Source organism: Lagenorhynchus albirostris, chromosome 8 (genome assembly GCF_949774975.1).
Source record: "Lagenorhynchus albirostris chromosome 8, mLagAlb1.1, whole genome shotgun sequence".
Taxonomy (NCBI): domain Eukaryota; kingdom Metazoa; phylum Chordata; class Mammalia; order Artiodactyla; family Delphinidae; genus Lagenorhynchus; species Lagenorhynchus albirostris.
The window spans coordinates 24,336,412-24,349,754 of NC_083102.1; the positions used below are offsets into that span (position 1 = coordinate 24,336,412).

The 13,343-nt window shown below is 42.1% G+C and overlaps 1 protein-coding gene across 1 annotated transcript in view; it reads left to right on the forward strand.

Annotated features, from left to right (window-relative positions):
* Positions 1–5,676: 5,676 nt before the first annotated feature.
* Positions 5,677–13,343, forward strand: part of GRM8 (glutamate metabotropic receptor 8) — a 749,540-nt gene continuing 741,873 nt past the window's right edge. The window contains exon 1 of the mRNA XM_060155979.1: positions 5,677–6,186. Coding sequence (XP_060011962.1) covers positions 5,677–6,186 — 510 coding nt within the window. The remainder of the gene's footprint in view (positions 6,187–13,343) is intronic.

Here is a 13,343-nt window from a genome sequence, read left to right on the forward strand (position 1 = left end):
TTGTGGTGCATGGGCTTAGTCTCTCCACGGCATGTGGGATCTTCCCAGACCAGGGACTGAACCCGTGTCCCCTGCATTGGCAGGCGGATTCTTAACCACTGCACCACTAGGGAAGTCCCAGCGGGACTGATTGTTAAACGATAGTTTCCCTGTACATTCTTATAGCACTTGCCAGTTTATAAAGTACTTTGACATATATCATTTCATTTCGCAACCGTAGGAGGTGGCCAGAAGTCATTCCTCAGTTTAGAAACAAAGAAACTGATCCCAGGTTAAGTGACTTGCCCAGTGCCATGGAGTGAGTACTGGGGGGTACTTCTCAGAACCTAGGATGCCACACTCACAGTCCACATCATCAAATCAGGGTCAGCTTGACATTCTTCATGGTCTGCTGCACCCAAGGGGTGTGGGGTAAGGGAAAGAACATATCACAGTCCTGCATTTGAGTTCCGGCCCAAGATTTTAGACACATTCATATAATCTTTCTGTTTTTAGGTTCCTTATATACCAAATGGGGGCCGTGATACCAACCTCACTGGTGTATCTTGTAATGCAAATGAGGTAACGTGCTCCAGGCACGCTGTAGCGTTCAGTAAATGTTTGTTTCAGCCCCTTTCCCTCTTCTACATACATACTATAAAAGTCGCTTCTCATTACTTTAAATGTGGTCTTTTTATGCAATAGCTGTGTTATTGAAAAAAATGGTGCAAATTGAATTCTAAATCAAATTGCATTTTTTTTGCCTCTTTTTTTAAAAAAAATCTCAGATTGCATTTTAAATGCACAGGGGGTTTAGCTATTTAAAGGAAACCTGTGGTGAATTCTTTTGTAATGCAAATAATCACCTTCTAATTTATCTGTTTAGTAAATTGAGCTTCTCGTGTAACAGATTTTCCTAATATGGGGCCTGCTTGTAGAGAAGAGCTTTTACAACCCTCTCTCACCGATGGGGAAAAGCCACTCAGCTTGCAAACGAAATCATTTATTGTGTTCAGTTGGCAAAGCCTTGCTCTGGTGTTTTGAGCATAATCTCATATTTCCTTATCATTAAATAATAGAACCTCAGAACAGGAAGCTGGAAGACACCTTAGAGATTATATGGTCCATCTCACTCATTTCACAGATGAGGAAATGGAAGCACACAGAGGTGAAGTGACGTGCTCAGTGTCACCAGCCAGCGACTGTCAGACAAGGATCCAATTCCAGGCCTCTGTTGCCAGGGGAGTCTCTGTCTAGCCCATCCTCATTCTGTCCCCACCAAGATTCCAGGGCTGTGCATACCTGTGGTGGCATAGGAGATGATAAGCAAATAGGATGCATTTTCTAAAACAACCAAAAAGAGCTGCAAACGTGGGCTGTTTCAAGAAAAACTGCCGGATTTGCAATTTTGTGAATTGATGACGATATCGAGCTTAACCTATTTGTTAAAGAGCTGAATGGAATACAGCAGAGGGAGGCTGCTTGGCCTTTTTCTGAGAAAACGATTACAGTTCTTGGCTATTGCTATCTCTGTCAGGATTTTACCACACCGTGTCTTAAAAGCACTTGCCAGGTTGCTGGAGGAAGACCTGGTGACAGACCCAGATAGATCCCACATGGCGTGGTGGGTTTGTTCTCACTGGTGTCAGGCTGTCTGGGAAACCGGATTTGAAGCAGAGGGGTTTGGACAAACTACATTTGATATTCTCAACTCGTTGAAACCTTCAGAAATCACCCTGCCCTGGAAATGCCCCCAGATTGTCCCCTCCTAATTAGTTCATTATTTTTCTTAAAGAGCTAACGCTCAAAGATATGCACATTTCTGAAAGATTTCAGTGGAGGGGCAGGGCCTTCTCCCTTGCTTGTGCTGTCCCAATCAGCCTCTGCAGAGACTGGGGGCTTTCTCAAAGGGCAGGACCCACCTGAAGGTCCTGAGGACTTCGACCGTGGTGCCGTTTACTAGCTGAGGGCTTTGGGCCATACTCAACCTCTTGGAGCCTTTTTTTCTCATTTACAAGACCTAATGATTGGTGTATGAAAATTCAGTGAGATACTCCGTTAGGTGCTTGAGACTTTGGTTCAGAGAAGGTACCTAGAAGGTAAAAAGCAGCAGAATTCAGGGCCCTGGTCCTTGAGGAGCTGTCCGTATTCCTGGCGTTTCAGGAAATAGCTAGAGCCTGTGAGGGAGCCACAGACTCATGTCCCAGCTGGGGGGGGGGGGCCTGCTCCCCAGCAGACCCGGGCCACGGAGGTGGGTAATGGAAGTGCTAATGATCTACAAGGTACCCATTTACCGTGTACTTAGGACCAGCTGGGAGGGAATGAATGAACAGGAAGGGCTGAGCGCGAGCATTTAATGGTTAAGCCTCCTGGAAGCCCTCTGCCTGAGGGCTCAGAAATAGTGGAAGGTGTCTCCTCCCCTCAGAGGTCGCTTTCAGGAGTGTGGACCTCACGCCTCCTTGAAGAAGTCCATCATCTCAGGTGAGGTTTCTGTCAAAGCCCAGAGGAAGGTCCGTTTGAGAGAAAAACTGATTTTAAATCAAGCACAGAACATGAAGTAGAGCTATCTGGCTCGATAGCACAAAAAGGTCATTTTGTTAAAATTCATTGACACCCACTAGGATGAGTTCAGATTAAAGCTCACAAGAATTGCCCCAGAGCAAGATTAGGCCCTGCAAGATTATGCGATGCCACCAGATTTATGTAGGTTTCTACAAACTTTCAAATATACGTTTCCTTAGAATTTTAAAGGGAAACTAAGCCTTCCAGTCATCAAGAGTCTGATTTGTATGACAGTGTATCAGAGTTTGAAATAACTGCTGTATTTCGACATTTTGTAAGTAGCTCTGATTTTACTTTCAAAGTGACAAAAGTTTTTAGTAACAATCTCACCAACTGGGCAAATACGGAAAAAGTTGGTGTGCTTTAGTGGAAAATGAGTTGCAGACTAGCAACGATCGCTCCTGTTTACCGAGCACCGAGCCAGCTACCGCGCTTTCCGTGTGTGCCTTGTCGCATCCCTTTACAGACAAGAAAACCGAGCTTCAGAGCGGTTATGTGCCTTTAATACTGTGTTGCAAAGGAGGAAATTTAAGCAAAAATCCAAGTAAACTGCCCAGTAAATCCCAACCAAAATGGTACCTCTTGTTTTTCATTTAAGTGCATTCATCCCCTAAACAAGACTAACTCCTGTCTCTCTGTTATTTACTCCCCAATCTTTCCCTAACTTAAAGCTCTAAACAGACCTATGAGATGCTAAAGAGACTAAAAAGTATTGCAGACATGAATACCTTTAAAAGAAACTCAATTTTACTACCTCCAGGGCTGTACAACAAGTGGAACTAGGTTAATGCCACGTGAGTAGCATAGGTAAGGATGATTTGTAATTAACAGATAGACTGAGTTTATAGTCGTCTATAATTGAAAACGATTTATTCTCTGAAGTGTTTTAAGTACTTGGGAGGTGGCTTGAAGAACGGCATGTCCCCTTCCTTTTCCCCTTCATCATTTCTCCTTCGAGTATCCATTCATTCTGTGCTCTGCCAGAAAGGATACGCTCAGGGTCAGCCCAGCCCTGTGGACTTGGTCACAAGCCCTGAATTAGTCATCAGAGTTAATGAGATTTTACTGTCTTCTAACTGGTCTTCCTCGTGAAACTGTAAAGCACAATCCTCCTTCTCTTAATGGGTGGTTGGTGTAATCCATGGTCCATCACTTAAATGGTTTCATACAGAAAGTCAAGTTAACTTTCTAAGTGTTTCCTTTTGTGGAATGCCTGAGGTCAGGCTGTTGCCAAATCACAGATTTTCTGAGGGAGAAGCAGCTGCTAAGAGAATCACGTGTGATGGAATATTAGTCAAGTCATGAGAAAAATCAGAAAAGGACGATGTATTTTGAGGCCGAATATGGGAAATCCAGGGCTTAGCATGTGCCAGGAGGCAGGAAATGCTTGTCATAGGCAGATGAGGACTGTCCCAGCAGACTGGGCCATGGACTGTATTTCTGAGTGTGCTCCAAGTGTATACTCAGAAATCCCGGGCAGTGGGCTACAACAAGCCCCCTTTCCTCATCTAAAAGTGAAAAAAGTGCAGCTTTCTCTGAAGGCTTTTGGATATATGTTCACTTGGCCTCTAGAGAGGCACCATCCTTTCCTTTGGGTTGGGGAGGAACGAAAATTTTATGAACTGGAAATTGAACAAGTGAATGGAAAGCACAACCAGATGTTGGTTGGCTAGGGTAGAGGAGAGTTGTCCAAATTTCAGGTTTCAAACCCATATGTATAAATAGGTGAGCAATGAACATTAGATTAACTATCCTACCAAAATACGTTGGTGCTGTTTATTCTCTTAACCGCATGTGCATTTCAAACATCAGATTCCCTTATGTGAAGTCAGTTCTTGTTTTCAGTTAAACCTCCACAAAAGTCATTTGAAAGAATCTCATGGCATTCTTTAACAGTGAAGGTCCTAGAATAAAATTTTCCTATAGATTTGCTTGTAGATGTTTTCACTCTAGGTTATTTCTAGTCTTGATGAAATAACTGTTTTCCCCACTGAGTCTGACAAAATTAAGAAGCTCTTCAATAGACCTCTAGCTCTGATTTTCTCTAGTGATTCTAGGATCAAGAAGCGTTTGCTTCAGAACTGTAATCATACCCATTGCTTCCACTCCGACAAATTAATAGGAAACTCTGACAATGGTAATAGGAGTATTTTCACACATAACCTACCCTATGTGTTTAATTTTCAAGTCATTTTTTGTTATCAGAGAACAATAAGATAATTTACACAAAATAGCCGACATTCTATGTTTAATCTTTTCACAAGCTCTAAAACTTATACATTTTGGGCTCCTTGGGTGGATTCCTTTCTCTTTTCTTTTTTGTGATTGAATAATCACTTTTTCCCATTGGGAAATCTGAGGCACCAAAAATGTCATTAACAAATGACTGGCTTGTTGAATACATCACAGAAAATAGCCTTTCATTCTGATTTTGTGGACGAAATTTAAATGCTAAATTCAGACAGCTGTAAAAAGTAAAAACAGATTTGAAAAGAACTCATGCCATCAATCTCAGGATTTTTACCTTCACAGAAATTGGATTTATTGAAATGAAATTGTACATAAAAATGCTTTCTGATTTGGGAGAATCAACCTAGTTTCTGATACGTTTCTGTTTCCCTTGCTCCACAAGTGTCATCAATCTCTGTTTAGCTGCAGTGCAGCCAGGTGTTCAGAATCATAAGGGGACAAAAAGAATTAGTTTCTTACTGAATAGGGAAAATTAAACAATAAAAAAGAGGTTGGTGCAAACAGGGCTTAAAATATGAAAAATGTAGACCCTTTGAACTGAACCCTTTCTTTTTTTGCTTCCGGCCTCCCAGGAATAATTCTGCTACGCGGCTGACTTCAAGGATGTGAATTGGTGACCTCATCCCAACATCAGAACCTCAGCTGTTCCTCTAATTTTTGCATCATTCCAGGCAAGTTGACTTTATACGGAAATAAAATTGAACCTTGGGGTCTGATGGAAATTCACTGTGACATTCAAATCAAGAACACCTGCTGAAACCCACAGAGCCTTTTCCCCATGGGCCCTGATGGTAGCCTCCAGAAGGTACAGCCTCAGGTGGTCCCCCTTCTTCTGTGGCAAGAGTAAACTTTGGGTCTTGGATTGCAACACCACCTGTGGAGAAAATGGTATTCGAGGGAAAGCGATCAGCCTCGTGTCCTTGTTTCTTCCTCCTGACTGCCAAGTTCTACTGGATCCTCACGATGACGCAAAGAGCTCACAGTCAAGAGCATGCCCATTCCATACGAGTGGATGGCGACATCATTTTGGGAGGTCTCTTTCCTGTCCACGCAAAGGGAGAGAGGGGGGTGCCTTGTGGGGAGCTGAAGAAGGAAAAAGGGATCCACAGATTGGAGGCCATGCTTTACGCAATTGACCAGATTAATAAGGACCCTGATCTCCTCTCCAATATCACTCTGGGTGTCCGGATCCTCGACACCTGCTCCAGGGACACCTACGCTTTGGAGCAGTCACTAACATTCGTGCAGGCTTTGATAGAGAAAGATGCTTCTGACGTGAAGTGTGCTAATGGAGATCCACCCATTTTCACCAAGCCCGACAAGATTTCTGGCGTCATAGGTGCTGCTGCGAGCTCCGTGTCCATCATGGTGGCTAACATTTTAAGACTTTTTAAGGTAGGTAAAGGCACTAGGCAATTCTGACCGTTGTGGAAAGACAATAAATTGTCCTGACTCCAACTGCAAGTTTAAGAGGAAAGCGAATGTGGTGAAGATGCTCGTAGACCCTCTCAGGGCCACAGTTTCCTCACAGAGAGGGGTTTGTGTCTAGGTTTCTACAAGTGTTGATTTAGTTCCATTTTTAAAAAGAATGAATTGGATTAATTGTGACTTTTTTTTTCTGAACAAACAGAAAGGTGATAATTTCTGTGACATGTTGGGTCCTCAGTATCTTGGGATATGCTCTTTATTGAGGCTTATTTTAAAGCAAAGCAAGTGTTTTTCGAGGGTCTGATGAACTCTTAGCTCATTTATCAGATCAGACATTTCTATAGTATTTGAGATTTAAGATAATTTACTTGGTGAAATTTCTTTAACGTGGGATGCTGTGTTATGACAAAAGTTCCTGTGTGGAGAAATAGTATTTATTACTAATGGGTAGATGGGAGTGACACTCTGGGCTAGAAGATGGCCATAAAGTTGTCAGGTTTGTGATAGCTACAGTAGAGCAGAACCTCATTAATTCAGACTGCTCTGAGGCAGACTTAGAATAATGATAGGTAATTCTTGTTGAATTAAAAGTTCAGATTTAGCAGGATAATTCGAGACTTTTTGGTTTAGGTTGGATGATCTATTATCTATAGATTACATTTTGAATAAAATTGGCAAAATAAAACAACACATGGAACAATATTTTGAAAGCATAAAGTCCCATAAACATAAAGTTATTGTAATTCATCTTTCATTAACTTTCTCATTTTATTTATTAACGTCCGTTATGTAGTCCTTTGTAATAGACATAATTTTAAAAATTGAAAATACTTTTCACTCTGATTTTTTACTCAGTGGGACATGACTTTTCCAGCTTACTCTGAATTAATGAGTCTTCGTTTAATATTGTGAGAAGCTGTTTCTGTGCATATTAGATTTAAAAATATTAAAAGAATATGGAGAAGTTGGACAGATGACAGATACAGTGACAACAATGAACAAAGTGATGGAAAACTTACTTCAGAAAATAGAAGGGTTCGAATCAAAAGCTTTCCGCTTTGGGAGCTGTCTTGGGGGACCATCTAGTCTGGTTCACGTCTGTAACATCCCCCCAGCTTCTGTATGAATTCCCTAAGTTTGGAGGAGAGAATGGTAAGAGGCCCCTTAGTGACTATTTTCAGATGGATGAAATTTTCTCAGATGAGGAGGCTGCTGAGCAGGAGCTCTGTGTGTCTAAGGAGTGCCGAGGAGTCACACACAGGCGTCAGGGAATGCCTGAGATATCTGAGCCAGACGTTAGGAAGAGCCCCTTGGCAGGGAGGAGGACACAAGATTGAAATAGGCAGCCAAGGGTGCTCTAATTGTCCATCTCTGGAAACTTTCAAGGGAAACTGGAAAGTTGTTAGTGATTTCTCTTGGGCTAATTGACCCCTTGCCTGGAGGCAAGATTCAGAACCAGAAGCTCCAGGTTTACCCCAACATCCTGGGATCTTGGATTTCTCCCAGCATCCTGATTCTGAGCCGCATGGCATTTTCAGCTCTGGGGTGATGTCCAGCTCCAGCCAGTTTCCCAGTTCTCTTCTCCTCTCTGACTTGATCTCCCTCCCCTGATGCTCCAAAGCATCTCTTTTCTGTTCTTAACTCATCAACGCCCACTTTTAGGGAAGGGGAAACTTTCGTGAGGATCATCTCCCTCCTGTTACTCTCCCCTCATAAACTAATTCTGGTTCCCATCAATCCCATCGAAATTCCCGTGAATCCTGTCTCTTTCCTGGAGTCTGGTGCCAAAAGTGGGCAAGGATTTGAGGAGTGGGATGGAGGCGATAATTGCTCAGTTGAGGTTTTCAAAACTTGTTTACATTAATTTTGCTGCAGAATCAGCTTATCTGTAAAATGGGGATGTTAACACTGTGTTAGGTTGTTGGATGATTTAATGAGATAATGCAGGTGAAGGATTCCACCAGGACCTGACCGTGTCCTTCGTCTGCTTGGGCTGCCAAAGGGGACCTCGGGCCAACTGAAGGGTAGGTTTTGTTTTTATGCATTCTAGACCTGGCTTCTCTTTACTTTGTTCTTCTCTCACTGACTGGCCAATTCTTGGGTAACTCTGGAGGGACCTTATTTGATCATGTGGGAGAATTACAATACCATTGACTCTGGGCAGAGTCCAGGGCTATAGGTCAAGTCTCGAGACTGTGGTCTGCACATGAATGGGGCTGCCACCCTTTACCAAAGCACAGGGACTGGGTGACTTTTAGCCAGGAGGAGATGTTGGTTATGGTAGATGTCATGACTAAGACCGGTATGCTCGCCTGGAATGAGCATTGAATATATGGAAGCAGATATATTTATGAACCAAATAAGCGGGGCTTGAAAAATCTGTCTTTTACAAGTAAGTGAGAAAATGTAAGTGGTCAGCCCATCTTCCAGCTGAACCTGGAACCACATGACTGTGAATTGATAATTACAACTTAATCGTTGTTGTGCTACTTTAGTTTACTTTGACGATTCATATGAGACCTCCAGCCAGCACTCCACACTGATATTAATTATGAAATGGTGATGGTCACTCTTGGAATAGAAAATGTTTCACTTTATGTGTGAATATATATTCTGTTTAAACACATATGCTAGGACTGACATGAAATATTAGAATAGTTATCAAAGGAATGATTAGCAAATTAATGCTTTGGGGATTCGCTTACAGTTCCATTTTGAAAGATAATAATTTGATTAAACAAATGCTATGACCTGAATAAAATTAAACATTTAGGACAGTTTTATGGCGCTTGGGCCCCTCCAGGACAGCATATGACCCATAGTATCTAAAACGATGGCTGGATATCAGTATAGCGCCACTTATTCCTGGATTAATGGAGTCACAGAAGGTTGAGCATCTTGGTTTGGAAAAACACAATTAACCTTGACCATGAGGGATGTAAACAAGGTCTTGATTAATGAATTTACTTATTGTCCTGCTCAACAATAAGCATTAATTGGGGTTTTTAGAATGTAGCTGGAACCTGTTTAAAATTGTATAGAAAATATTTGGGCTGAAATCAGAAGTAGTCTCCAAAGGTCCCAGTTCTCTTTTTCTGGACAGTCCTGTTAAAGCCGTGTGTTATCTGCCTGGGCTACATTGTGAAGGAGACAGAGTCCCCCAGGCATGCCCATCTTCCTCTTCCTTCAGTCTGGCCCTCCTGTGGCAGCCTCTCCTGGCCTCGTATCCCTCTCCATTCTCCTGATCGAAGCCTTGTTTCAGGAAAGGAGCTATGCATGTGTTGTCAGTCATCTGCATATAACATGTCTGTGTTTAAGTCAGAGGAGGATTCTGCTTTCCATGGGATCGCTAATTGTGGTGCAATGAAATGATTTGTCTTTGTTAAGGGGATTCAGGCATTGGGGGGAGGTTCATTTAGCCCCCCAGATCCTGCACCTTGTCGGCGTGAGGGGCAACTCCTCTGCTGTGGTGTGTAGCTGGTCCTGCTTTTCTTTAGAGGGAAGGAATGTTGCCCTATCTTTGTTTCTCTTCCTATCAAAGCTCAGGGGCAAATGGTAAAATCAGCCCTTTAACTTCAGTGGAGAATTGGGCAGGGGGTGGAGCCAGACTTCATTGTGGGGTGGGTGTGGGGCGGAAGCTGGCCTGTGGCCTCGCCCCTTGGGGCACTGAATGCCATACTAAACCAGTGATTGTCAACCCTGAGTGTGGGCGGGGCTTACACCCTCTCTCCTCATGCCCTGGGGGGTGTGTAGGCTATCAAAACTACCTCAGAAGCTTTTCATGTGACGGACACAGTGAGTGAGTGTGTGTCTCCCAACCCCCTCCCTAGAACCATTTTTACTGATTGAAGTGTCTCATTTGTCAGGTGTGTTGGGAGTGAAAACAAGTTTGAGAGTCACAGAACAAGACTTCAATGATCTGAACTTTTTAGAAGCATTACACGCAGCCTTGACACACACACACGTACACACACACGTGTCATATATGGGTTAACATGGCAGCAGAGTGGTCACCTAGGTGACTGTTTAATCCCTATACCAAGTTAATAGTTTTAGATAACAGTAGGATCGATTAGGATAATGTGACCCATAACTGCAGAGTAGCAAACCCAGAGAACCCAGAACTGCTCCAACCTACATGAAGGTTAATATGCCATTTCAGTGGCTCCTGTGTTGCAGACAGACCAAAGAAAAGAGGGGTCCAGCTCTCAGATGGAGACTGCTTAGTTTGAAAAGAATTAAAAAAGAATGAGAGGGCCTTTTGGAAATGTTGACTGGGAAGCCCATAATTTAAATTTGTTTTATAAAGCAGTTTCAAGGAATTTGCATATGTTTTATAAAGAGCTCGGATTTTTTCCCCTTTCTAGAACATTTCCACCCCTCTCTTTTAAATTAGAGCAAATCTGTTCCTCAAAACACTAATCATATGTCTTACTTTGAGCAAAGATTGAACATTATAAGTTAAAAATAGCACATTGATAGTAGGAGGTAACACATATTGATGTCCACATAGATGCATTGGGGTTAGAAAAGGACAGTGTTAGATATAATTTCTCTTTCTCATGTTTTTCTGGTGAACTTTACCTAGAGAATTAATTTTCAACTCTTGAAGGATGGGGTTTAGATAGTCTGTGGTGTATACTTCCCAAAGCAATCAAATAGAAATCCACGTGTGGATTATTCTGTAATTATCTAGAATTACTTCTAGATAATTTCTCACCATGCGGAAGTGTCCTGGTTATAAGTGGCTAAAACTGACCTTCATGTTAAGTAAGTGAAGTACAGTGAAGCATCCCATTACCCTGGATGTGCTCGCCTACCTGCTATGTTTACAAAGATATATTTTCTTCCAAGAGACTCTACTAGTTGCAGTAACCATTCCCACAAAGCCAAGCATTTTGCGAGTTATTTATTGCATACAATGGGCTTTCTTAACTGTAAACTCTGAACAGGTGTATCTGCCGTATTCAGGCTCATCTAGTTAGATGGGCAGAAAAATGAGCCCAATCAATAAACTCAGCAAGAGGTAACATTTCACGCTTAATCTTATTTGATGGCAAACAGATAATGGAAAATTGAAAGATAGATTCCTTTAGTCAATGCTCTGCTCTTGTAGCAAGCTCTAATTTAGTTTTGTAAAGAGCCTATTCACCTCGGATGAGAGACGATGGATGTTCTCTCTTAGTGGCCTTAAGTTGGGGTACAGGGGGAAATGGGCATGGCCCATGGTCACTGACACAACTCGAAGCCATAGAGACACGTAAGTATGCAGACGTGGTCATGCCACTCCTCTTCTTAAAGTTCTAGTGGCCGCTATTTCTCCCAAGATGAAGGTCTACCTCCACTTCGGGAAGTCTTTTCTTACTTCTCTCCACTACATTAAGTTTCTTTGTTACATGTAACAGAGCTCCACGAGGGCAGGATGATATCCATGATAACCATGAGGGCTTATATATCTTGTTTGTTGCTGTTACTTCCAGCACCTAGTATGGGCCTATCTGGGAACCCAATAAATGTTTGCTGAATAAATGAATGAATGAACCATATCTCTCTACCCCTTCCACTTCCTCCACCTCCCTCACCCCAATCCCAGATATTGGAAATAGGAGGTGTTGGGTAGATAGAACAGAAATGGGATTTTGTGTATTTTACTTTTGTACTCATTGACAAAAAGGAACAGAAGGAAGGAGAAGGGGAGAAAGGACAGGTGGTATATTTTGGGAGTTCCTGTATTTTCATGTGCTGCCTCATTTTCCTACCAATTCACATTTTCTCTAAATAGATTTTTAAAATTAAAAATTAAATAAGTAAAAGACACGAGCACATTCTCATTTTGAAAAGTCTAAGCAATGAATAAGTAAATAGTGTAAAATGGAAAGAGACCACATCCAAACACATATCTATCGTGAAGTCACATACATACACAGAATTTTATTAATAGATATGTCTTATGGCTTTCTTTTTCATATAACAATATGCCTGGGAGAGATTTCCATGTTGGCTAATATAGATTCACCTCAGTAATTCTCAACCCTAGCTGCCTGTTAGCATCACCTGGATAGGTTTTAAAAAAGCCCAAACCCTACCCAAGACCAATGAAACTGGGGTGGAGCCGTGGCATTGGTATATTTTAAATGATCATTAGATGATTCTGTTATTTGTCCAGGGCTGAGAACTGTAAAACTTTAGCTGCTTGGTTTTTAATTATATGAAGAGAGCATCATTTATTTAATAAATCCCTTACTGATAGGTTACTTGACTTTGATTTCTTAAGGTCATTTATCATTTGAAAAAAAAGTGAAAACAATGCTAGAGGCATTCCAAGCACTATTAGCTCTAGAGTGAATTTTGGTCTCATAGAGCCCCTTCTTGGACCAACAAAGGGGCTGAATTAATGAGTTACCAAAAACACCTTGCTATAAGGCAGACTCACGTGATACAGGCCCACCTCACAGGTGGTGCCTCTTTATGACATGCAGTAACTTAGAACCAGTGTAGTGGTCATGTGCTCAGACCATTAAAGGAGCATCGTGACTTGTTGGGTGAAGCAGATTTTAAACTTGGTGAATTTAAGTATTTCTTACTTTCCCTTTTCCTAACCTCGAAAGGTCTGACATCCTACAGTGAATACTGAAGACCTCTTAAGACGTTACGTAGTGATTAATGCCTATCTTTTGAGTGTTTTAAATAATAAGTTTGTTTTAACTAGCGGCTATGAGTGAGGAGAGGGAAGAGGGGAGAGGCAATAAAGGCGGAGGGGAAAAAAGGGTTATTATGGGATTATATGAAATCGTGTGTGAAACTTTTGAAAGTCGTAAAGCACTATAGAATTTAAAGAATCTTTGATCCAATTTAAATAAATAAATAAATAATAACGAGGTTGTTTTGAAAGTAGTGAGGAGTCTTTCCAAGAGAATGGCTTGTGACAGTGCTATACACTTTTTTTTTTTTTTTTGCGGCACGGGGGCGTCTCACTATTGTGGCCTCTCCCATTGCGGAGCACAGGCTCCGGACGCGCAGGCTCCGGATGCGCAGACTCCAGACGCGCAGGCTCAGCGGCCATGGCTCACGGGCCCAGCCGCTCCACGGCATGTGGGATCTTCCCAGACCGGGGCACGAACCCG